Here is a 27,396-nt window from a genome sequence, read left to right as displayed (position 1 = left end):
CCGATATCTTGACCGGTGGATTGCTGGGGTGGTTTCAATACCTATGCGGCTATGCGGCTATGCCTAAACCCCCGTCAAGCACAATACGAAGTCCCAACATTGGCCTCATTTTTTCACACATCCACAATCGCCAATCAACCCAAAACTCAGAGAATCTTCCGCCAGGAAGCACAGCAAACAATCCAATATCTCTCTCTTTTTCTCTATCCTTAACCCATCCTATTATTCCTCACCAAAACAAATGACTCAGCAGCCATCGGTCACTCACCAGCCGCTCTCGGCGCCACCGCCGATACCGCCACCACCGGCTCACCCGCCCTCACAGACCTCCGAGAGTGTCCGCGTGCGCTGCGCCGGCTGCCGCATGATCCTGACCGTGGCCCCTGGCCTGACCGAGTTCGCTTGCCCTAGCTGCAGAATGCCGCAGATGCTTCCTCCGGAGCTCATGCCTAGGCCCCACCAGGCGGCGCGAACAACGCCACCGCCGCCCCCTTTGCATGCGCCACTGCCTCCGCCTGCTCCTCTTCCTCTTCTGTCTTCGCAATCGCAGCCTTCGCACGTTCCCGCTCATGGCATTGATCCCACCAAGATCCAGCTTCCCTGCGCTTCCTGCAAGGCCATCCTCAACGTTCCTCACGGCCTCACACGCTTCGCTTGCCCGCAATGTGGGATTGACCTGGCCGTCGATATTTCCAAGGTCAAGCAGTTCTACCCTTCTGTGCTGCCGTCGGTTCCTCCAGAAGAAGTCAACGAGGTTCGGTTCGGTTACCTTGATTCTAATTGCTCTCTACGAGTCTAATTGTGCTTTCCCAGTATTTTTTTGGAATGTGAAGTGATGAAAAACGAGTAAACCACCAAAACTACGATACTCGAAGATTATGGTACTTGACAAAATGAACCCAAAAGAACAAAAGTCCCTCCTAAAGATTAGAACGATTGACGAAATGCTTCTCCTGTGGTCCATTTTGTCATCTCTGAAATATTTGATATCGTGATATTTGGTGGTTATATTGGTTGAAAAAGATATAAAAACAATATAAGTGTGAGCGCATGAAGAAATATTTTCTGAATAAGAAAAAGTCCCAATAATGAGGAACTGGACTTTAGCCTTATCGTGTGATCATTTTGCTCTGAAAGGAATTCAATGTCAAATGTCCTATATAGCACAGTTGAACACTTAGATCTCTGGTGATTGAGTAGAACTATTCTTTCCTTTTATTCAGACCTTATAATGGCCTTAAACTTAGGTTGTGATTTCATTTGAATGAAGAATACTAATAGATATAGAACAATAGGTTCTCCTTACAAAGCATGAAGCCTACAGAAATAAAAACATTATTAAAGCAATGCTTTCCAACCTCTCAATATACTGTAGAGGGAAATTCCTCTAACTTTACACCTAGTAGAAGCCAATTTCTAATCTTGCCCGATAAGAACATGTCAGGAAGCTTCATGTATTGTAAAAGTGTAAACGTGGAACTGGGTGTCAGTTTCCTAAAGTAAGTGAAATTGTGTAATGGTCTTTAAGTCTTTTGCTTAAGTGACACTACATCTGCAGCTATTGTCAATGATAAACAAAAACGATTTTGACCTTTTGGTATTTTGTTCTACTACAAATTTATGGAAAGGTTTGTTGTGAAAGTGGAGGAAGTTCATTTATATTCTGATTGAACATTCCCTTCGTTCAAAGATATTTTAGAATGGAAATATATGTAATGAAATGACAGATTATCATGTAATTAATCAGTCATCCCATATTTGTTTTAATAAACATTTTAAACTCATCTCAAGATAGAATAGAAATACTAACTGTCTTTCCTTGCCCTTCGTTTTCCCACCAACGTCTTCAATTAGAGCATTTTTTCTTTTTTGATAAAAGAAGAATTTCATTAAGATGAGCAGGAGGATAATACAGGTTAGATGGTAAGAGTTCCTCTATACAAAAGCAAAACAAACCAAGATTTATCTGTAAGGCAAAGTTTCCAATCTCTCTACAAGTTTGTTAGAAAATTTTTCATTGAATGTGTAGCATTATGTTCCAACCAAATACTCCAAACACTGGTGTGTATTACATACTGCCACAAAGATATTGCCTCTTTCTTGCTTCCAAACCCAACAAGCCTAATTAATAGGGGCCAATCTAAAGTTCCGGGGCACACCCAACATGTTACCAACTAAATTGTTCCATAAAAACACAGCCACAGGACACTGTAAAAATAGATGTGAATTTGTTCCTGAAATTGCCCCACACATAACACACACAACAGGAGAGATAGCCTTATGAGGCCTTCGAACTTTTGACATGTCATTTTCATTAATTTTATTAAGAATAACTGGCCGTTCAAACGATTTGTAATTAGAGGGAGCTTTGGATTTCCTATTAGGTTTTATGAATATGGGAAGACATTGTATTTGAAGACAGAGTTCCAAATTGGAGAAAAGGATTTACAACTAAATTTACTAGAGGAGTCAAGAGGCTATATCCTTTTGTTAGGATTAGAAAGTAGTAAAATTATCGAGGAACCTAAGATTATCTAAAGTTCACAGGTATCATTTAGGTTATGAAAGAAATGGAAGTCAGAGAAGGAAGAACCCTGTGTAGTGTAAAAGGACTGAATAGTGGAATTATGCAAGGAAAATAGATGATAAAGATGAGCAAAGTCTAGTTTAGAATAGCTATCTCCTATCTAGTGATCTTCCCAAAAGTTAAACTGTGACCCATCACCTACCTTAAAAGAAAGAAAGGGTGTGAAAGTACGAAGTAGTATAACCTTGAGAAATGAATTTCTAGGGGTTAGAATGAGCAGCCTAGGCAGCAGCATTAGCATCCCAACCATTCCTGTCCAAACCATACTTACTTCTGATAACTTGGTGCCATGGAGAGTGAGACTCTAAAGGAAAGTGCTGTAGCTATTTTCTACCAAAGTAATGATTTTAGACACAATATTGCCAATACCCAAGCCTCCTTCCATTTTAGGGTGGGAACAAACTCTCCAGTGCACCAAATGATCCCTGTTTGAATCCAAAGCACAACATTGAAGAAAGTCCTTTACAATCTTTTCAATGTGTTGGCCACTGCCGCCGGAATATGGAACAAGGATAATAAGGAAGGAAGAATGGCTGACAGTCATGACTGAATGAGAGTGATATGGTCCATTAGAGAAAAATGGTCCTGTTCCAAATCCCAAAATGCTTAGGAATCTTCTTATCAACAAGATCCCAAATGAGAGTAGATCTAGGATTGCAAGTCAACAGAACTCCTTGGCCCTAGATAAACAAGGGGCCACTCCAAAATTGGACTCTCACTTCAAAATACTTACCTCTTGCATTATGACATGCAATAAACTTGGTTGCGTTGGTATAGAGTTGGCTGGAGGAAAATTTGGAATGAAAAAATGCATTTTACTTGCTTGGTGTAACAGCATATGCAACATTGTAAATTGTAAAACTTTTGATTTTAGCCAAAACTCTGTTGAAATTTCTCGGTTTTACACCTTCCCACTTTTCATTGACTCAGCCAAGAAAATACTGTATTTCTTCTAGAAGCATGAGATTGCCGCAAGTAGTTCTAGTATCTTTTCCTTGCTCTTCTCCATTTATCTATTGAAATCATTTGTTCAAAAGTTTTGAGGTCTTTTTTTATTTTGAAATAAATTGTTTGAATATTTTAGCTTTCTTAGATTTATTCTTCTTGTTTTTTCTGTTGTGCATTAAATTAAATCAGCTAGCTGTTGAGGTGGAGCGCGACGAGGATGAAGGAGGGATGCTTGGAGAAACATTTACAGATTATGTGAGTTGCTAATTGTTTCTTTTCAGAGCGTTATATTTTAGAAGTTTTGTTTGGCTGAAAGAGGAACCTTTTTTTTTGTTGATATATCTGTGTGCAGCGACCTCCAAAAGTATCCATTGGGCCTCTGCACCCAGATCCTGTTGTGGAGACATCTTCCTTGTCTGCAGTGCAGCCACCTGAGCCAACTTATGATCCTCAAATAAAAGATAGTTTGGAAAGTTCAAAGGCTTTGTCATGCTTGCAAATTGAGACATTGATCTATGCTTGCCAGGTTTCTTCTATAACGTAATTCATAATTGATAATATGTATATATCTATGTTTTACCTTTCTGTTGTATTGATCTGGCCTGTGGGTTTCCTTTTGACAGAGACATCTTCAACACCTACCTAATGGTGCTAGGGCAGGATTTTTTATCGGAGATGGAGCTGGTATAGGTAAAGGTCGAACTATTGCAGGGCTAATTTGGGAGAATTGGCACCATGGAAGGAGGAAAGCATTGTAAGTTTAGGTCATAGTCTCCAAATGAAATCACGCTTTTGTTTATCGAAAAAATGTGATAAATAATAGTTAATGCACCAGATGTACTTTTATTTGTTCTTACAATCACCTTTTTTATTGCTTGTTTGTGATTTTAACCAAGTTCTAGGCTTCTAGCACCATGGAAGGAAAAAAGTTCTACAAATTTAGGTCACAGTCCCCAAATGCAATCATGCGTGTGCTTTATTAATAATTGTGATAAACACCCATTAACAATGTAGATCCAATTTGTATGTTTGTAATGCACATGTTTAGTATCTCTTTTGTGCCAACATGTTTAGTATCTCTTTTGTGCCAACATGGGAGTATCCCAGTTGGTACCACTTAGAGTCGTTAGATTCCCCCCTCCCCAATGACTCGATTTCGAGTCCCTTGTCAGAACAAAAAAAAAAAAAAGAAAAAGAAAAATCATTTGTGATTTCAATTAGGTTTTTGACTATAAACTGGAGGTTTTGTTTTGATTATGTTGCTATGTTTCCAATGATATTACACAGGTGGATTTCTGTTGGTTCAGACTTGAAGTTTGATGCAAGAAGAGACTTGGATGATGTGGAAGCAACGTGCATTGATGGTAAATTCTTTGCTGATTTTAATACTGTTGTATTGACATATTTGTTAATTATGTGGTGTATTTATTAGTGTTTGACACTTTCAGTGTGCTTCCTAAAGCAACTTAATCTAATCTAATCATGTTTCATTTTTTTTTATTTTTTTCCCATTTGCTTAATATATATATATATATATATATATATATATATATATATATATATAGTGTGTGTGTGTGTGTGCGCGTGACTAGTGGTGAGAAAATTGTTATTGAAATGTGAGGTGTGTGGATAGAGTTCCCTTATATTTCGTTAACTGAAGCTGTGTGTAACTCTTCTTGATCTTTTTATGTATGGTTTGCACCCGAATGGTTGGGGCAATGATATATTGCAAGTAGGATAATATACATGTCTTTTGAAATTCATCTCTAGGGTTACCATAATGTTCTTCTTTTATCCTTCTATTTGGTTGATGATTCTCGAATTAAAATTTGGTAAGATATTTAGGATGATAATGATATTGTTTCCTCTCATTGCCCATTTATTGCCTATCATCCCTTGGTTTGCTATCTTTTTCATGAAATCACTTATCCCAGAAGTTTAAGCTAATATGAGAAAGCACATGAATGGTTATATCTGTAACATGCCCTTTCGCGCAATAGCTTCTTTTGGGCTCGAAGCGTGATTATGCATAAGTATTTTTCTTTCTTTCTTTTTTTTTTGCCCTTGTGCTAATTTTTTTCCTGTTTCGGGAGTTACAAGGATTGAACTTTAGTTCTTTTGGTTGTAGAAACACTTATAAACCACTTTTCCCAAAACTTTAAATTGATAGGTAGAGATACTTGAATGGTTATGTATCTAATACACCCTCTCCAATAAAAGCCGCTTTTTGGGCTTAATCTGTGATTATACATATACATAGGTCTTTTTCTATCTTTTTAGTTTACCTTATGTTGAATTTATTTGTTCTGGGGGTAATAAGGATTGAACTCCAGATCTTTTGGTCATATAAAAGCTATACCATATCATGAAATCACTTATCCCAAAGCTTAAATGGATGAAAAGGTTACTAAACTAGTCAGTCCTTCATTTCCTTTACCCTATCCCCTTTTTCAAAACTCCTGACACTAGGACTTTAGCACTTGACAAGTCTATTATTTTCTCATGTAAGCAGCTTTATCTTTCCTCCACCTCCTCCTCCTTCTTTTTATTTTATTTTATTTTTTATTTTTTTCCAATTCTCGACTTTCTCTGCTGAACATAGAAAGGTAAGTTAGTTTTTCCAAAAACCTCAGAATTCTTGTCCTTAATGCAGCTAGCTTGATCCAAATCTCTCGTTCTTCTTTCTCAACCTTTTGCAATTTTATATATACCTCTTTCCCATTCCTTTGTACCCAAGGACTGACAAAGACACTCATATGCTCTTGTTCTTGCTTCGTTTATTGTCACTTTTGTCTCCTTAGCCATTTTATATTTTTTGCAATTTTCATTGTTGTGGCACAAAGACCACTCTTCAAAATATTTTTTCTTTACCTTTACCTTCTCCTATACACTTGTATTCCACCACCATAACTTCTTGTCTCTTGCTCCAATTCCTCTAGTTTTACCAAAGCTTTCTTTTTCCACTTTTCCGATAACTTCTAACATCTCACTCCACATCTCATCCGCACTTCCAGTCCTTCCCACCTTGTTTCTTCTTCTACCCGTCTTTGGAAGTTTCTTTGCTTCTCACCTCTTATCTGGCTCCTCCTCCTCCTGGAGTTCTTTTCTTAATGTCTTTTCCTCACCTTTTGGTCAGTGCGAAAAGAATATACTACTCTTATGTGATGTGTTTCATAAGAGGATTCTAGCCTCTGTTTATAATAATAATAAAACCTTTATACTAATAAGGAAAGAAAAATGGAGAATAATGATAAATATATAAAAAAAATCCTAGGAGATCATATTTGGTACTCTGATTTGATATGATATGATTCTATCCTGATTTCTAACACTTCCCTCAAGCTAAAACTTGCTAACCTTTAAGCTTGTAACAATTTAACCCTTGAAAATATAAAATCATCTCCATTGAAGACTAGCAATGCAACTTTGGGATGTTGGATATGTGAAATATAGCACAAGGTAGTTGGAATAACCATCAACTTATCAACTTGTTGATCAATTGCATTATTTGGAAGAAGGCCATAAGTGGAGTTTTTTTTAACAGAAATGATGGCTATGAATTCTAACAATGATGGTGGGAGAAGGCACACTGAAAGCAGCGGAAGTTTCCTATACATGCAACAATAGACTGCAAAGAACGACATAAGGAACTTCTGAGAACTTGGAGACCCAATGAAGCCTTGAAATGGCCTGAGTGAAATAACGAATATAGCCATTGGTTTGATTCTAATTGGAGGTTGGAAGGAAAACTCAATCCAATATTCATCACTTTATCCCATGGGGAAAATTAGAGGTGAAATGCAGAATAGGGATGTTGAGGCACTTGGAAGGTGGCTTACTCTTCCTCAATGTGACAGTGTCATTGAACAATCAGCCAAAGGCAAATCATGAACTTAAATTTGTGAGCAGAGAAAAGGCACACTGTTGCAAGCAGATAACATAGGTAGCTAAGAAGACATTTCACACTGATCCGAGAATTTTTGTAGGACATTTTCTTCCTTCTTGTGAGGATGTCTTATTTGCTATGTGCTCTCTTTCAAATTGATTTTTAGCATTTACAATATGTACATAGCTCATGTAGATTCAAGGTAGGATTTTATTGTTGGTGATTTTAGGTGTGTGAATATTGATGTCCTTGGGTTGAAAAGATATGATGGAAGTTAGCGTCTTGGTGAGAAGAAGTGGGAGATGAAGAAAAACTGTTGATAAAAAAAAATAGAAAATAGTTATTTGGATGATTCTACCTTAAATGTGGTTTATGATAGAACACTCTGGTGATCTCTGATTCATGTTGCCATTCTCCATTACTGTAACAAGGCTTGGCTGTTTTTATATCATTAATATTGGTGGTGGTGTTTCCCCTTCCTCGTCAAAATTTGTGGTCTCGTTACTTTCAGTTTGTTTCCTCTGCTTGGACCATACATCAACTTGAAATTTCTTGTCATCTAATGCTGCAGGCTTATCATGCCAGAATTGATGCACTTGGACTTCATAATAGATTATTTGTTTTCTTTGCTCATTCTCCTACATTATTAGCTACAATAATTCATTTTTTTATTCATAGAATGAATAGTTTTTGATGAGTTGTTGTCTTCATGGGAAAAGTTCCTTTCTGTAGTCCATTTCAGATTTCACTTTTATGTAGAGTTGAATTTGAAAAAGTGCCTATATGTTTCTCGTCCACGAGCATATAGTATTATTATGTATTTAAGTTTCTTTATTTTTCTTCCCCTTATCCAGTGCATGCTTTGAACAAACTGCCTTATTCTAAGCTTGATTCAAAGTCTGTTGGGGTCAGGGAGGGAGTTGTTTTCTTGACATACAATAGTCTCATAGCATCCTCTGAGAAAGGTCGTTCACGTCTCCAACAGCTTGTACAGTGGTGTGGACCAGGGTTTGACGGTCTTGTAATTTTTGATGAGGTATGGAAATATTCCCCAATGTTATTCGCATGTCTATTCAATTTGAAAGATGGTGATTGGTGATTTGTGTGCTTATTGGTTCAATTTGATTTTCTTTACCTTTTCTTACTAAGGTTTGATTTGCTGATTGTAGTGTCACAAAGCGAAAAATTTGGTCCCTGAATCTGGAAGTCAGCCAACACGAACCGGAGAAGCGGTGCTTGAAATTCAGGTTTGTTCTTTGTTCTCTATCTTTTGAAGACTTGGATTATTATTAAAGTGACCTACAGAAGCTCACATGTTTGACAACTACTTATAAGATTGGTGACTAATCGAAGGCTGTGTGTGTGCGCGTGCGTGCGCATTTGGTCTGTCTGCAATAATATTTCCGGATATAGTAATATTTACTGTTGAAGTGGTTGATAAAAGTGGGTTTCTGTAACTATTGCTATTTAAATTAAACAGGACCGGCTACCTGACGCTCGTGTTGTTTATTGCTCTGCTACTGGTGCATCAGAACCTCGCAATATGGGTTATATGGTTCGACTTGGTCTTTGGGGAGATGGGACCTCTTTCTCTGATTTCCGTGAATTTCTAGGTATTGTTTTTCTTCCTCCTTTTCTAGTATTGAAAATTTCCCTTTTCCTTACGTAACTGTTAGTATTCTTGTTTCTGTTTTTGTTTTTGTTGTGTTTTTTCTTTCTTTTAGCTTTTTACCCCAGATTTTGAAGTTGATGCATTTATACTGTTTATACCCATATATTCTCTTATTATATTCCGTGTCCAACTTGTCCTTAAACAGGAAATACAATTATAGCTGGTGATCTTGTTCTGAAGAAGTCTTTTCTTTCATTCACAAAAATTGTTTGATAAGTTTGAAACCTTTTTCGTTTTAGATACTTGCTGCTGTTACTTTCTGAGTCATACATGATTTGTACATGACGACTACATTATTATTTTCATTAATAAGCTGTTGGTGGATATTGATTGAGAATAATTTGATGTGTTTTGCTTACACAAATGCTGAGGGAAGAGGCTTGAAAAATTTGGCAATGCTTAAAAGTGTCTCGCTAAGTTGGGGTGTAAGTTAGTCATCAAAAGGTCTTTGGTTATAGTAGAACTGATATAAGAGATCAAACTACTGACAAAACTTTAGTAAATGCCTGTATTGTCTTATGTTGATGTTAGTTACTTCATCAATCAAGGATAATTAAAGGAAGTAGAACATGTAAATATTTTGATGGAAATGGTAACCTCTATACAAGTTATTTGCAGTTCTTGCATGTAATTCTATGTGATTCTATTACTATCAATGCTACTTATCCTTTTCCCTCTAACTCTGCATGTTTCTTTCCTTTATATACTTTGATGCATACCTTTACTACTGTTCCACTACCTGTGCATTTTCCCAAGGTGAAATTCTGGAAATCGCTTAATAATGGCTGAGCATTTTCCCAAGTATTCTCCAACTCATCGTTGTCCTTCCACTTAATTAATGTTGCCCAAATCTTTTTGTTCACCTTTCACAGGAGATGCCACAAAAGTGCAGGCCTTATTTTGTCTCTTATCTGTTGATCTAGTAGTTCAGAGCTAGCGTCTCCTATAATTTGTATTATTCTGCTGTCAATTATGACTGCATCATGCTTTTTGACATTTTTATAGAAAGCTTGGTTTGCAAATGGACTTTCAACAGTTTCTTTTTACTAAATTCAGATGCTTTGGGATTCACAAACAATGCAAAACTGTGGTTTTTTATTTAAATAAATAAAAAATTAATTATTTCAAGCATACAAACGTTGTAGAAGTTGCAAGTATACACAACTGATACCATTTCGCAGTAAGGTATTCCGCTGAATAATTAAACTGCATTTCGCAGCAGGGAAATGTGAAATCAACATGTTTCATGCAACTATGAGCATTTTGCTTTAGGGACTTGGGGGAATTGAGTTGTACTTGTTCCACTCATTTTGCATTGCCCAGTGGGATTTGAGTTTCACACAAAACTCGAGCACATTTTGCATGTCTCCCATGGGGTTTTAGCTTAAAAAAAAGTCAACACAAAATGAGTGGAACAAGTGCGCCAAAAAAAATCAATATATTTCCCACTAGCCTGATGCGAAATGAGTAGAACAAATGCAAAAAAATTAACTCAATTTTCCCAAGTGCTTCATGCAAAATGCTCATAGTTGCATGAAACATGTTGATTTCGCAACTCCTTGGTGCGAAATGCAGTTTAATTTTTCAATGCAATGCCCTATTGCGAAATGGAATCAGTTGCATATCTTCGCAACTTCTATAACTTTTGCGTATATTTGGAAATAACTGTATTTTTCAATTTATTTAAATAAAAAAAACCGTAAAAGTGTGGCAATGCTCATCTTTTGCTATTTTCTGGAGATTTTGCTAGAAAGAAAATGCTATAGTTTTCAAACTGGTTTCTCCATCTCTAGACAATATTTCGGATAGGATTAACTTCTTAGTTTCTTTGTGGTGTTCTGCAAACAGTCATTTGTGAAGTGGTTGTTTGGTAGATATGCAGAGTAAATGGCATGCCTTATTACATTGCTCAGTGTTATATGTCCCATATTTTCTTTTTCTTGTGAGAATATTAAGATTCTCTGTGTACTGCTTGCTTTCTTGTTTATAAATTTATTTTTCAAGAAAAATAAATCTAATCATATAAATGCATTTATGAATATATGGAAATAAAAAATTATTGAAATTGAAATTGACTAGGTTTTTGGGTTTGGTAGTAGAAAAAAGGAAAATTTTGTGGGATTGTGTAGTTTTTCCCACTATTTGGACTATTTTCATCCGAGTATAATGCTCGCACCTTGATTACAAATTTTCTGAAAAGCATGTTTTGTGGGATAGGATTAGAAGCCTATCCCTCTCAGGGAAGTTGAGACATTTGAAAGTTTTTCTTTTTAGATAAATCTTTTGTTTGCTTTGCTTTTGTATATGGAAGCCCTTATCCCCAATTTGTATAATCCTTCTGTTCATCTTTATTAATTTTTTTTAATTAAAAAAGAGTAAAATTGGATATACAATTAATGGGTACGTTTGTAAGGAGTTATAATTAATAGTAAGTAACAAGTAACAACAAATCTCGAGGGTATTATATGTGGGATGCTATTGATTGAGAAACTAGAAATTTAAGAACTTCCACGAACAAGGAGGCAGTCAAATGTCCCTACACCATTATAATCTAATTGAAAAGATATTGAATTATGTTAGGGGCTTGGGTATTATGGGTGCCCAAAGTCCCCCATCGAGTAGTATGGGATACTTCATGTTGTATTTCAGGAAAGTGGTTCTTTCCCTTAATAGTTAGCTTTCCAGGTATGGTTTCCCCCACTTCTTAGGTACTTAAGAAATTAGTTATCTAAATTTTCATTTTTTCATTTGATTTTTCTACAGAATATTGGTTGTTAGTGTTAAAGAATTTCTTATTCACCAAAATGAAAAAGGAAAAAATGTTCTTTCTCTCTGAACGTGTTTCTGTCTCTGTGAAATTATTGAAAATAACTGAGTATATATTATCCAGGTGCTCTTGACAGAGGGGGTGTTGGAGCTCTAGAACTAGTTGCCATGGACATGAAAGCAAGGTTAAAAAATTTCTAGTGCATGCCAATCCTCAGCTTTATAAACATATGTTTTTCAATATTTTATCTGTTGGTTTCACTTTTTCTGTTTTAGGGGGATGTATTTATGTCGAACACTTAGCTACAAGGGTGCTGAGTTTGAGGTTATCGAAGCACCACTTGAAGATGAAATGATGGTATGGGGCATGAATTTGTTTATATCCTTAAAAAGTAATACTGTTTGGGATTATTTTGTGAAATGTTGGTTAGCTGTGAAGCATAGATCATAGCATTTACACTTAACACGAGACTCGGAATTAAGTGAAACACCAGTTTTATAATTGTCTGACAAGGACATGGCATATACATTCATATACATAAATATTAACATATATGTTACAAATTTAACGCCAAGAAAATCTCTATTTGATATTTCACCATGTTTTACATATATACTTGTAAGATTTAGTATAACTTTATGTATTAATAGAATGCTTTATTTATATCATTTATATCAGTCTATGTATTTATATTAACAAATTCCTGTGTTGTACACTACACTGAAAGTACAGTCTTGTTATTTTTAGCAGATGGCTTATGCTCTTTCTTAGAGGTTTTTCTTCCGCTTCATATTAAAAATCTCTCTCTGAAAAAGCTACAGAGGAAATTTTTTTTTTTTGTCAAGGGCTGGTATCTTGAAAAATATAGATTTCCACTGTATTATTTCTCAGACATGTTGAGAGACTGGAAAACTATGCTTTATAGACAAATCTTCTGTTTTCTTTTGCTTTTGTATAGCAGAACCTTTATGCTTCTCATCTTAGTGAATTTATTTTTTTTTATCAAAAAGGAAAAAAAAGAACTCAGAATTTCCCATCACTTTGTTCAATGTTCTTTTAATATCATATTAATTTATAATGGTCATCTAAATTATCTGCAAGTTTACACATTTACCCATGAATTCAATATTTTCATCTCATGTAATTCTCCATATCATACATTTTAGGATATGTATAAAAAGGCAGCAGAATTTTGGGCAGAATTGCGTGTAGAGTTACTAACGGCGAGTGCCTTCCTGAATGATAAAGATAAACCTAACTCTAGTCAGCTTTGGAGATTATACTGGGCAAGTCACCAGGTATTAGATTTAAGTTGTTGCTGAATGCTGATACAATTTCTTTTCTTTCTGACTTCTTTTTGCACTAAATATATGTAATTGTTGCTTTTCTGTTAATGTTACTTGTCTGTTGTAGCGTTTCTTTAGACATATGTGTATGTCTGCAAAAGTTCCTGCTACTGTTAGACTTGCAAAACAAGCTTTAAGTGAGGATAAGTGTGTGGTCATTGGTCTTCAGAGTACAGGAGAGGCAAGAACAGAGGAAGCTGTGACAAGATACGTATGTTTTCAAATGCTATTGTTATTCCTTAAATTGTAGTCTAGTTTTCTGGTACTTTCTAATTAATGTTTTGTATAGGGTTCTGAACTTGATGATTTTGTTTCGGGACCTCGAGAATTGCTGCTTAAATTTGTGGAAGAAAATTACCCATTACCAGAAAAACCTGAACTTCTTCCAGGTTTGAGTCTTGTTTTGCTAGATGCTTTTCATTATTATATAATTGTTATTATCAACTCTTCTTTTGGTTTGTCTTATAGGGGAGGATGGGGTAAAGGAGCTCCAAAGGAAGAGGCACTCGGCAACACCTGGTGTTTCAGTAAAAGGAAGGGTCCGAAAAGTTGCCAAATGGCAACCTCCAAGCGATGTTGAAAGTGATGAAGAATCTGAAAGTGAGTCTTGCAAAACAGAATTTTACATCTTCTCTACTTATCCTTGTTTCTGTTGTGCTAAAGTTTGATCTCTTATTATGCTCTTATTGGAACCATTTACAACCATGACCTTCCCTAACTATATTGGGTGAACTGCATAACAAAAATAAAACTATTGTTTTCAAAAAGTCAAATATTTAGGAAAGAGCAATGGTATGGTCTATGGACCTATATTTATAATGCCAGAATTTTTGACAAAATAACGTTTTAAGTATTACCCATATATTCATCTTTATATGGGACTTTCCCTCTAACAGGTTGAGTCTAGAAGGCTGTGTATTTATTGCCTAAGGAAAGTGAGAAACCATACCTTAAAGCTAGCTATTAAGGGAAAAAAACCACTCTTCTTGAATACAACATCAAGCATCTCTTGCCACTCGATGTTGGACATTAGGCACCCCATAATACCCAAGTCCCTAACAATACACCGGGCCTAGAGAGCCATATGGTGGCTTCATTCGACACTGACCCAGTGGTAACCACTTGGCTATCAGCTTTCTGTATTCAGTTATTACCCTAATCCAGCCTATAGGTAATTGTTAAGTACCGAAGGAAAGTGCAAACACCTTAAAAGCAAGCTATTAAGAGGGAAGAGCCACCCACCTTAAATATAACATCAAGCATCTTATACTAATTGATGTGGGAGTGGGATGTTGCGCACCCTATGTTACCCAAGTCCTTAACACTATGCTTTTAGATAAACCTTTTGCTTTGTTTTGCTTTTGTATAGGGGAACCCTAATTCCCAGTTTTTATTATCCTTCTCCTCATCTTAGTGGATTTTTTATCAAACAAATAAAAAATGGAAAATGGGCTTGCACTGTTATGTTAGTTACAGCTGGTACAGCTGTCATCCTAGCTGGCTGAAGGTAGTTACTGCTGTCCTAATGTTCTAAGCCTATCTGTCACTTCCAAGCTTTCTCTATTAATGTCAATAAGCCTGCTACGTCACTGGTTTGTGTGAAAGATCTCTTGATATACAACATGTTTTGCTGTACCTAAAGTATTCAAATCAAAGTCAATCTTTCTAAGTTCATTCACTACAATTTTCTTTCTAAAGTATTTAAATGACAGTCACTGATGTCTCTAACTTCCTCTTTTTTGTTGGGGTGTGGGGGCTGTTGTGTTTTTGGGGGGGGGGGGGGGGGGGGTTGGACTGAGAATCTTCATGCAATGTTCACTTGTTGATTCGTTACTACACTCCTCTATTGGTATTTATGTTAGATATTGATTATGGACTAGCATTTTGAAGTCCATGGTTGTCTGAAAGAAATGGAAGATTTTAGTGAAATCCATAACTCAAGTAGTTTTCTATTATGCAGGACCTGGCTTGAGATAAGATTCTGCTGCTTGCATTTATTTGGTACAGCTTTTCTTAGATAATAGGATGTATTTGCGTGTATGTGTGAGAGAGAGTAATTAAGGTATGGAGACTGGTGCAGTGCCTTTCACAGGGTCAGAATTATTTATTACAGCTGGTGTTCATTATTCCAGCTTGCACTGGTGTAATCCTAACCAACCCACACTAATACAATCAACTACACTCATAAAATCAACTCACTCCATTATTACTTTTTTCTCTGTTTTGCAATATGACACATTAATGTCTTGCAACATGTTGTCGACATTGCAATTTAAAAATGGGCAAATTACATTGACTTCCCTTGGGGTTTGGTGAAACTTATCATTTCCTCCCTATATTTGTCTAGTGATGTTGACCTCCCCAAAACCATGCTACAAGGGATGTTAGTGTTGCTTAGAAGGGTGTCTGGTGTTATATTTTAGAAAATACAAGACTACCAGGTGTATGATTACCTAATATTGGGAATTGACTAAAGGGGGTTGAATTTCACCTAACTGAAGTGGAGTTTTTTTTTTTTGTTGGCTTTTTTGGAAATGGAAGGCGAGTTTAATATGGGCTTTCGAGTTATATAATTTCTTCTTAAGGTATTAGTGTTAAATTCTTAAGTTGCATTTTGTTAATATTCTTTTGGGTTGGTCCAGGTGAATCGGCTATTGATTCCACAGATTCTGACGATGAGTTTCAGATATGCGAAATTTGCACTACTGAGGATGTAATTTTTCATTTGATAATTTCTTTAAAATAGAGGGAAAAATAAATATTTTGATGATGGTGATGCTAGATTAATTTATTTTATCCTGCAGGAAAAGAAAAAACTATTGCGGTGTTCCTGCTGTGGTAAATTAGTTCATTCAGCTTGCTTGGTGCCACCAATTGGTGATATAGTGCCTGAAGAGTGGTCGTGCCATTTATGCAAGGAAAAAACTGATGAATATCTTCAAGCAAGACAAGCATACATATTGGAACTCCAAAAGAGGTGTACAATATGGACAATTTTCTTGACTTGTGGTATTGCTTTTTATGGTTATGAGTGTTTGCTTTTAGGTAGCTGTTTACAAAAGAAACTGCATGTTCCATTTTCTTCAGTAGCGAAAAGGGTAAACAACAAAAAATGCATCTGAAAGATTTAGGATCTGACAAACATAACTATAAATGATGAAAATGATTAAAAAGCTCCTAAAGATACTAAAGAGCTCTAGAGATCGGATATGATGATATCTTTCCATTGCTAAAATTTGTTGATTTTGCTCCATGTGGTTTTTTTTTTGGCGATATTATTTAAAAAAAATGGTAAAAGGGGTTTAATGATCGAATTTTACAGTATCTATTTGCATGTACATCCTAAATAATTATCCAAATGTTTATAAAAAAGGTTGGATAGAACGCACAAGCCAGTTGCCACTTTCAGAAACCAATGGTAGTTTCCCTTTTTTTTTTTGTTATTTTTGTTGAACTAATACCATCTTTTGGTGTTATTTGTTTTCATATTTTTAGGTTATTACTTTTCCCCGTCTTATTCATTCTGGGTGTATTTTGGTAATTTACCTGTAGCAAAAATTAGTATAGTAACGTATAAAGTTAATTGTTTGTCTGAGCATAGGTTATAATTCTCCTAGTCAGGTAAGGTAAATACCTCCAGCTGTCATAACTAACTTCAGAATAGCTTGCTGGTCAATCTTCCGCATCAGCGTGTAAATACCTTATACACTGGAAATCATAATGCAAATATCTCACCCGTCAATTAATTAAAAATTCTGAGTCTAGATTTTGTGTGTGGCCCTGGGTGTGTTGCTATTTCAAAAAGTGTTGTTTACAATAACTAGTAAGGAATTGATTAATGTTATATGATGCAGGTATGATGCTGCCTTGGAACGCAAGACAAATATATTAGAGATCATTCGTTCTTTAGATCTTCCAAATAATCCTTTGGATGATATTATTGACCAGGTAGTGTTTTCATGTTTATTGTTACTATTGCTTTGAAAAATATTCCTCAGATTATTTACTTGGTAATGATAAAATATTAACCTGTTATTGATCACTGCTACAAAATAGTAGCCACTTGTTGGTTTCCTAATATATGTGTGAATGTTAAATTTTATTTTATTTTTATAAAAGAATAATTTCACTAAGATGTGGAGAAGGATAATACAGCATAGAGGATACGATACAAAAGCAAAACAAACAAGCTTTATCTATAATGCATAGTTTTCAAATATCTCAACATGCCTAAGAGGAAAACGGTGGATGCTTCCCTAATAATGTTCTTTAGCTTTTCCCTGTCTTCAACTCAAGACACTGTCCTTTTTAATCCCTGAAGGAGTGTCCAGTTTAAACTTTAAAGGGCCTCCCATGGTAGGTTGATCATCACTAGGATCCTAATAATCATCACAAAACTAGACAACATTTGAGATGGATTTCTCCCGAAATATAAGTTTGGGACAGTGGAGGAGGGGCAATGTATTGGTTTGTTTTCGATAGCCTTGGCAGGATCAGATACAAAGAATTCTGCAGAAGCCTTCCCCAATTGGTTCCATCCGATTCCCAAACAACCGTTGGGAACAAGTACCAGTGTCATAAAACTCATAAGAAACTCCCTCGTCAATGGCATATCTAGTCCTCCTCAGTCTGTTAGATAGGAGAGACATTCAAAAACTTTGAAAAATGGGGATGAGAGAGAAGAGATAATATTTGTTTTTGCCGTTTAATGCAACATGATTAGCATTAGCCAAGGCCTGTAATTAATGGTATTGAAGAGACCTTCACTCCTTTTTTTTTTTCAACAATTGAATTCCTCTTATTCTTGTTCCTTTGCTGTCTACTGATATACCAACTACAGCCTACATCTCACTAATGCTTAACAATTAATTTTTTTTTAATTTTCTTATTTATCTTTTTAGAAACTGAATAAGGTTTGATCTTTTGCTACTCTTGCTCTATTAAACACTTGAATAGGATTAAGCAGTTAATCAATTTGTTAGGAAGTTAGAACAAGTGCCAGGTAGGATAGACTTCCCTAACTAACTTAAGCACGCAAAGACTCTTCTGCCCTTTACACTAGTTTGCTGAACAAGCTTCTCCTCTCTATATATAAGCTCAGATTCAATGCTTCAATGATGATGATTTGAGAATGAACAATTCGCATTACACTCTCTGATTCTCTAGTTCCTCACTCCTCTCTCTTCTCTCACTTTCTCAAATACTAATATGGTGTTAGAGCCTATCTGATTCAAATTTGTTGGGCCACCCATCCGCAAATGTTTACGCTTCAAATGATCATTCTTGGGCATGAAGGCGGTGTATTACAAGTTCCACATCTATCAATGGTAAGGTCTCTATAGTGTGAGGCAACCCTCACCCTTTGAGCTTGCTTTTGGGGTGAGTTAGGCCTATTGAATTCTAATAGCAAACATGGTATTGCACCCAATTATGTACTGTTAGTACCAAACGATTTTGGATTTGAGGAACAGGATTTGAGATTTTATGTGAAGAACTGGGTTTGCCACTAGGATTTGTGTTGGTCTCGGCTTACAAAATTAACATATTTGGATTCATAAGTAATATATGAGCCCTACATTCTGCTTTCATCACTCAACTTTTCTTGGTTTCCACTTCAGCAATGGAAAGTAAAAACAGAATTCTCCTTGCTCAAATTTTCCCATTCAATTTTCTTGCATCATAGGTGTTAAGACAGTGATTTAATATGAAAGCTTGAGGTTACTGAACTCCTGAGCTTGTATATTTATATACACTAGCTAATCATTACACATAATTACGTTACCTACTAAAGACACACATAATCATTCATAATTGATCCTAATTGATTCTAATCTAACCTAATTGAGTGAATATAGCTGATTGACTGAATATAGTATCAACAATAAGCATAACTGTATTTGTATTGGGAAAGTAGTTTGATCTTACGATATGGATACACCATTACAGCTTGGGCAGATATGATAAGAGCTTATTTGGTTTGTGTTTTCATTTTCTATTTTCATTTTCGTTTTTAGTGTGTTCTATTTTCAGAATTTGGTGAAGGAAAAAAAAAAACTAGAAATGGAAACATGAAACAGGATATCATGTTTCAGTGTTTTCTTTTTTTCTTTTTCCCATAAAATTCTAAAAGGAAAACACATAATAAAAGCGGAAAATGGTTTCTCAAACCAAACAGATCCTAAATTTAGTTTAAAGTTAATCTTTTGCATATTGGGGGATGCAGTGCTGAGACTAATTCTTTCCTGTTACTGTAATCTAACTCAATTGCAGCTAGGAGGCCCTGAAAAGGTTGCTGAAGTGACAGGAAGGAGAGGAATGCTTGTGAGGGCATCTACTGGGAAGGGTGTAACTTACCAGGCTCGCAATACGTAAGTTGTATTTTGTGTCCGTCAGTTTTATAAAATTTTTGAAATGGGATGGTTGAGAATTGATGATTATGCATTTATGAAGTGGATTTGGTATTAGAAAAAAGATAAAGGATGGTGAGGAACTGTGCTATTATATTTAATAAAGAACATATTTTTGTACCTCTGTCTACATAATATACTGTTTTCTCTGCATCTCACTAGAAAGGATGTCACTATGGAGATGGTTAACATGCATGAAAGACAGCTCTTTATGGATGGTAAAAAGTTAGTTGCTATTATATCAGAAGCTGGATCAGCTGGTGTTTCCTTGCAGGCAGACAGACGAGCTGCAAATCAGGTATATCAAACTAATTCAAAGTATCGTTCCCCAATTCTGTTCTGTCCTACATTATTTTGTCTTCAAATGTTCAGCTTTGTGTTTCATTCTCTGTTCAATGATCCTCGTTCTGTGCTCTTCTTACTTTAAAAAACAGAAAAGAAGGGTTCATTTAACTTTGGAACTTCCATGGAGTGCTGATCGAGCAATTCAGCAGTTTGGAAGAACTCATCGTTCAAATCAAGCTTCAGCACCTGAATATCGGTCAGTAGCCTCAGTAGGCATTATTGACTAAATTTGTGTACCATGTTTCCTTCCCCCCCTCCCCTATTGGTTACATATCATTCTTTTGTTTTTGTTCCTAGAGCTGTATATTGAGTTCCATCCACACACGGAGGGGTAAATAGTAATTTGCCTGGGATTAGTTGTCCCTTAATTTAGTGGGACTGTATTTGCCTGGCATAAACTTGTGGGTTGCCCATAAATTAACATGGTCTACAAATAACTTAATTAATAGATTTCTCGTTACTTTTTAAGTATAATGCACTAAATTATTTTCTGAAAAGAATTATACATTTTGTTTTCGCGCATCGCGTGGGTTTGGGTCTAGTAATACATAATTGTACTTGAACCAGAAGTATATTCAGGCGAAGCAGTCAATCTTTAGTATTGGGCCTCCCACAAAGCAATAGCCAAACAAATAATTCGACTTTGGGGGGAAGCGCTAAGCACCACACCTTGATAATTAAGTTAGCGTCGGCCACCACGATACTTGAGATTTCCTACACCTTTTGATCTTGTACATTTAGTAGAGAATTTTCCTCCAGGTCCCTAGAATCAAGTTACCTCATCTTGTTATTCTATGCTTAAAGATACATTATTAAAAATTTCCTGCAGTTGCTGCAACCAAGTCTACTCCCTCTCATAGGGGTTTCGTAGCCAAGTTAATCTACAATGCCAAACATGACATCCCATAATCTTGGGAATAAGTCTTTAAGACAATAGTAACCAGACAAATGAAAAAATCTCTGATACGTTATTGGGAATAAGTATAAAAGGGAAAATATAATACCAATGAAACAGTGAAATTAAGTAGGAATTAAGCTAAAAATGGAAAAAAACAGCAGCAACAGTACAAAAAGGAAGTCAACACTGTCTTATCACTCGGTATCAGTTACCCAGGGGCCATTGCCACAACCTTTCAGTATACACCTGCAATCATGCCTTCAATGAGCTGGTTTCTTTACTCATAGCTTCAAGTATTAGACAGGCTGAAATTACCTCTGCCCAATTACTCATATAGCTTCAAGCATTAGACAGGCTGAAAATACCTCTATAGCTCTTGGTATCATGAAATAGCAATAAGACGCCATTAGGGTGTGCAATGGCTTGGGAGACAACCCTCTAGATCTCTATTGTTTGTATCAATTATTACATGATTAAATCTGTTAATTTTACGAATTGAGATAGATATGCAGAGGCAAAATGATTTTCTTTCTAGGGATTGTGGGCCTATCTCCAACTCTCGAGTGTGTGGTCTTATTCTTGCACAACCACTTTTGATGTTCAGTACAGCTGTTGCATTTTCTTTTCTTGGCCTACCCTTGATTTGCATTCTCATAAAACTTTACAGGTTACTCTTTACTAATCTTGGTGGAGAACGACGGTTTGCATCAATTGTTGCCAAGAGATTAGAATCACTTGGTGCTTTGACTCAAGGGGACCGCAGGCATGTGGTACTTGAAAACTTTTTCTCTTTTGTCTGAGCTAAGCATGGTTGAATGCTGACATCTTTGGCTATGTTGTGTCTGCTTTCCTTGAATTCCTATAGAGCTGGACCTACATTAAGTGCTTATAATTACGATAGTGCTTATGGAAAACGGGCACTCATGATTATGTACAAAGGAATAATGGATCAGGTCTAATAATTTTCTTTGACAATGCAAATATCTATATTGTAATGTTTAGTTCACATACATTGACTTAAATCTATCTCTTGATGAAAATGGTTTCTTTAGGATTCTTTGCCTGTAGTACCTCAAGGATGTTCATCTGACAGACCAGAAACTATTCAAGATTTTATCAATCATGCAAAAGCTGCTCTCATATCTGTTGGAATAGTTAGGGACACAACTATTGGTAACTCTTTTATGGCCATCATCTGAGAGTTAGATTTGTGGTATGATTGTTGTAAATATTCATATTTTATCTAATATTCACATGATTAAACACATGCCTATTTTGTAGCTAATGGTAAAGAGCTTGGAAGGTTGTCTGGTCGCATTATCGATTCAGATATGCATGATGTTGGACGATTTCTCAATCGGCTTCTGGGACTACCTCCTGAGATTCAGAATAAGTCTGTCTTTTATTAATTGAAAGCTTTAATGCCTTTTAGTATTTTATTCAATATGCTAATCACAGCTGTAATAATAGGTTATTTGAGTTATTCGTTAGTATCTTGGATCTTCTCGTTCAGAATGCTCGCATTGAAGGTAACCTTGACACAGGCATTGTTGACTTGAAAGCTAACGTCATTGAACTACAAGGGACACCAAAGGTATTGTATTGCTTTTTCTTTTTGAACATGTGGTGGCAACTTATTTTGTGTTAATTTTATCTAGCTAATACTAGCTGGAGACATTTTCTTGTTCATGCAGACAGTACATGTTGATCAGATGACTGGGGCTTCAACTGTTCTATTTACATTCATCTTGGATCGGGGAATCACGTGGGAGGTGATTGGTCTTATGCACATTACTAAATTAACAGTATGCTGTATTTCAAGCTTAAGACAATGACCTATTATTCACAATTTTAACTGACCAGTCAGCAAGCACCATGTTGAATGAAAAGCAGAAGGATGGGCTTGGTTCATCTAATGATGGGTTTTATGAGTCCAAGAGGGAGTGGCTGGGAAAACGTCATTTCATTCTCACATTTGAAAGGTATAGTTCACTATTTCCGTTAGACTCACATAAGAAAAATAGCATTATGTTGACATCAAACCTGCAGCATGCCATAACACTTTCCATTTGTAGCGTCCCATCCTGTTCCTCTTCAATATTCTTGAAGAAAAGTTGGTTCGCTTATTGTCACTGTTGAGATCCATGATTAATCAGGGAAATAATAGAGTAAATTAACAAATGATTCAATGAATATATTACTCTTTTGTACTCGACAATGAAGGAGACAAACATATATATAGGAGAGTAATCTATGCTGTTGGGCTGCACCATTCGCTTTGTATCTCTACCTGCTGTACACCTGCCCACGTGTTCATAACTTTTTAACTTGAGGTGGAGTGTTAGAAATACACAGGTTCATAATGTACGATGCCATGTAATTAATATACTAATGTCTACTTGATCACTTCTATTTACTAGTGAGTTAAAGTTTTGTTGTTGATCACTTATGTTATTTTCTTGTGTTGTTTATTCTTCTCAGTTCTGCTTCGGGTATGTACAAAATAGTTCGGCCTGCTGTTGGAGAATCAATTCGGTATGTAGTGCTATTTGTCAGCCTTGTCCAGCCTTTGCATTTAGTTGTGTTTTTTAATCACAATTTCCTATGCTTATACAGAGAGATGTCTCTGTCAGAACTAAAAAATAAATATAGAAAAATTTCATCGATAGAGAAGGCTCAGACTGGTTGGGAAGATGAATATGAAGTTTCATCTAAGCAGGTATATTGCTTCCCTGAATTATTACTCTTGATTTTATTTTTTCCAAGGGAACTGGTGTTAATGAAATATTGAAAGAGGTTTGGCACAGAAATCAACTGCTACATTGCAATGTTCAAGCAGGGTGGCAATCTTTAGTGAAATGTATCAGAAGATCTTTTAGTAAAATATATAGTTCTGTCTACTATTTACTGTTTTAGCCCAATTTTTATATAAATTTTAAAGTTGAATTGATTGGGATGAGAAGATGTGCCTCGATCAGTAAGGCTGTATAGTTGATTGCTCTTTATCGTGGCAAGTATGAGAATGCTTGTCATTAAGTTTGAGCGACAGAGATGGAGGCGGTTTCCTCGATTCAGATGAATGAGGGGGCGGATATTCCATCTGCAGTGAGGTATTGATTGGAATCTCCATTGCGCTAGTAATTCTAAGCTCTGGATACCGTAGTAGAGATCTGAACAGAGAGAAAGAGAGAGGAGAGGAGAAATTTCTTTTAACTGAGGATGGTGCATGTCAAGTCCTCAATTGAGTGACTTGTAGGGGAAACTACCCTAAGGGTAGTTTGGACCTTTCACTGCTAAGTTAGTTACAGCTAGTACAGCTGTCATCCTAGCTTGCAGAAGGTAGTTAATGCTACTTCTAGTTCTGTAGGCCTAGCTGATGTGGATAGGCTTTATTGTACAAATTGACTATGAAACCAGCCACACTTGAGGTATATAATGCCTGGTCTACTGAATTTTAGAATTACTTGAACGACGTGACCATGTGCCTTTAAGACAGTAATAATATCCTTAGTTTGCTTGATAAGAACTAAGAATTAAAATTTCAGTTGATATTTGAATATGAGAAATGCTAGGTGAAGAAGTTATTTTTGTAATCAAGTTCAATCAAGTCTTTTTTCTTCTTCTTATGCATCTTCTTCTTTAATTGGTTTTTATTGTGCCAATAAGCTATTGGACCAACTTGGTTGAACTTGGTTATTAAAATGACTTGGTCACGTAGCATCATCATCATATTAATATTAGGAGAAATCAGCTTCTTTTTTCCAAAACAAATTACATTTTTCTGCTACCTACCCAGCATACAAGTTCTCGTGTCAACTCATGGTCACTTGTTCATTCCATGGAATCACTCACTAATACTTGCATCAGGTTGCCTATTTTGTGCAAGTTATTTTAAATGAATCCAAACCATTATTGTGTTGCAAATTGGTCGTATACTTAAAAGCTGTGCCCTCCAACTTTTGCATGGCTTATTATGAAAAACCTTCAATACTTCAAAAGTACTTTTTGAATTGTTGTGAATCTGTCAGTCCAGTTGTCATACACTGAACTGAACGAATATCTAGAAATGGATTGATTAATTTTAATATCTTGTTGCTTTGATGTTGAATTTCTACACCATCTATAACCTATCCCATGTGTATGTTGTGAACCAAGAATTCATGGATGCTAGAACCTAATGATGGTTTTAACTATTGGACGAGAAATTATATATTGTTGACGTTTTTGGCACCCTGTTTTTCTTTCTGTTGGCAGTGCATGCATGGTCCCAATTGTAAGATAGGTACTTTCTGCACAGTAGGCAGAAGATTGCAGGAAGTAAATGTCTTGGGCGGCCTCATTCTTCCTGTTTGGGGAACCGTTGAAAAGGCCCTGTCTAAGCAGGTATGTCACTGGCATAAAATATTTTAGTGTGGACAAAAAGGTCTTTTTCATTCAAATATTATCAATTCAGACAGTGATTCACTTTCTTGTTTGAGTTCGGTTTCCAAATGGTTCCGTACTTCTGTTTGTACAGCTACAATAATGGCTTAGTGATAAGAGTAAATGGTTAAATTAGGCCCTGAAGGATCACTCGTTCTTCAAATTGGTTCTCGAAAGATTTTTTAATTTGACCATTTACTCGTGATAATAATAATTTATTAGTCGCTTCTGGCTTCATTAAGAATTTATTTCACGACACAATTCCGTTTTTGTAAGGGCTGTGGTTCGTCTCACAATGATAATGGGATTTGGGCCACTATGTATTACTTTTTACTTTAATTACAATCATGTATTTTTTGTGGAAAATGCTAAGTTAGAATCTATACAGGCTCGTCTAAGCCATAGGAGGCTACGTGTTGTACGCATTGAAACTACTGGGGATAACCAGCGTATTGTTGGACTTCTTGTTCCTAATGCAGCAGTTGAAACTGTGCTTCAAGGTCTCTCTCTCTCTCTCTCTCTCTCTCTCTCTCTCTCTCTCTCTCTCTCTCTCTCTCTCTCTCAATGTGCATTACATTAATTCTTATACCACTTTTGATCTTCATGCCATTTGACCCTGGTTGATGTGGACTGTTAACTTCTATCACAAACATGGCTTTGTTGCATCCTGTGGAACTTAACACTCCCCATTAAACACAAGTCAAACAACTTGAAAATGACAAATGGGCAGGAGACCAGCTTGTCTCACAAATTTTATGGACCAATTTACCATTTACTAGATGATTTTGTTTCAATCTAATTCATTTTTGTCAGATTTGATAAGAGATACCATCCTAATTTTTCCTTCAACATTTGCAGGTTTAGCATGGGTTCAAGAAATCGATGATTGAATGTGTATGGTACCTTAGTTGAATTATTCAAGTTTGCATACAGTTGCGGCCATCTAATTGCTTGTGCAACCGCCAATATTGGTGTCCTAGGAAAATGCTCAGCCTTAGCGCTGTAATTTTTTGGGAATGGGGAGGACTCATCCTCTGCACCGGTAACACATACGTGCAGCTGCATTTAATTTTGTTTTTCTTTCATCCATTTTGTCTTGTATAATTGGATTTTTGTATATTTGTAAAGATGATCCGCTGATAAAAACGGTGATGGCTAGGTTGTGTTAACGTGTAGTCCAGTCTATATTTTAAGTAACTCGTTTGCATTGGATATAAATGATTGCTGAAATTATAGTTGAAGTACATATTCCATTTGTGCATATGAACACAATACAATTCCAGCAATCTTGATAATTTACTTGACTACCGAGATTACAGCGGGAATAATCATTGGAAGAAACAGTCAGGTTTAAGATCAAATCTCATAGGTTATCCCTTCGACACATTGATTGGTGTCATTTGCAAAGCAATATGATAGTTCCTGCATTCATTCTTTATTCTGCTTCTTGTATGGATACAAATTAATTGATTCGGCTGTGGATCTAACTCGGCTATTCTAGATTTTGGAAATAAGTGGTTTTTTTTTTTCAATACACCATGATTTGAATATGTTCGTTCATTTAAAGTACTTGAGATTACATGTGAATACATCTGATGTAGATCCTGATTCAATATTTACCTTTTGAATCTTGAAACTCTGTTAAAGATTTTACTCAAGAGACTTACCTTCCTATTGGGATATGGAAGCTCAAGCAACTGAGGCATCTTTCTGTGTCTTCATATTGGATAAGGAGTGAGACTTTTCTACCAGATGCGTCAGCAGAAGATTGTTTGCCAAATTTCTTAACTACAAATTGTGAGTGTTGGAGGAAGGACAATGTCTCATTGTTAATGGGAGATTCCCAAAGCTGAGGAAATTGGGTTTACTATTGAATGTAAGAAGAAAAGTGTACTGTGCGAAAAATTATAAGGGTTGCATCAACTAAACAACTACAAAACCTAAGATTAGTGGGAATTCTGGAATGGTTGTAAGCTTATAATTGAAGATAGTATTTGGTACGTTCTTAACCCAAATACTATCATATGTTTATTAGTCGGTTTTGGCAAGTTCTTTTTTCCCCTTCCTCATTTTATATCTAGGATAGGCTTTGTTGTTTCTTCAAAAGGTTTACGTTTT

At 36.0% G+C, this 27,396-nt stretch overlaps 1 protein-coding gene across 1 annotated transcript; it reads left to right on the top strand.

The window, feature by feature from the left end:
* On the top strand, positions 1-26,808 carry LOC130946305 (protein FORGETTER 1). Its single transcript, XM_057874979.1, has 32 exons — positions 1-754; positions 3,725-3,790; positions 3,888-4,061; positions 4,159-4,289; positions 4,823-4,899; positions 8,276-8,457; positions 8,591-8,668; positions 8,902-9,034; positions 11,984-12,044; positions 12,136-12,217; positions 13,027-13,158; positions 13,274-13,417; positions 13,496-13,595; positions 13,675-13,806; positions 15,849-15,919; positions 16,011-16,183; positions 17,061-17,154; positions 19,477-19,574; positions 19,776-19,911; positions 20,048-20,154; positions 21,524-21,619; positions 21,722-21,809; positions 21,909-22,029; positions 22,138-22,249; positions 22,327-22,450; positions 22,551-22,628; positions 22,720-22,838; positions 23,338-23,391; positions 23,473-23,575; positions 25,111-25,239; positions 25,667-25,778; positions 26,137-26,808. The coding sequence occupies exons 1-32, from the start codon at positions 242-244 to the stop codon at positions 26,166-26,168; spliced, it is 3,852 nt and encodes a 1,283-aa protein (XP_057730962.1). The 5' UTR covers positions 1-241; the 3' UTR covers positions 26,169-26,808.
* The last annotated feature ends 588 nt before the right edge of the window (positions 26,809-27,396 follow it).

Source organism: Arachis stenosperma, chromosome 8 (assembly GCF_014773155.1).
Source record: "Arachis stenosperma cultivar V10309 chromosome 8, arast.V10309.gnm1.PFL2, whole genome shotgun sequence".
NCBI classification, from domain to species: domain Eukaryota; kingdom Viridiplantae; phylum Streptophyta; class Magnoliopsida; order Fabales; family Fabaceae; genus Arachis; species Arachis stenosperma.
The sequence above is the reverse complement of the archived record's forward strand: the minus strand, read 5'-3'. Positions and strand labels throughout refer to the sequence as shown.

Coding starts and splice junctions, on each gene's coding strand:
- LOC130946305 (XM_057874979.1), top strand. CDS start 242: ATGACTCAGCAGCCATCGGTCACTCACCAGCCGCTCTCGGCGCCACCG. Junction 3,791..3,887: donor GAGAAACATTTACAGATTAT/GTGAGTTGCTAA, acceptor ATCTGTGTGCAG/CGACCTCCAAAAGTATCCAT. Junction 22,030..22,137: donor AGTTAGGGACACAACTATTG/GTAACTCTTTTA, acceptor CCTATTTTGTAG/CTAATGGTAAAGAGCTTGGA.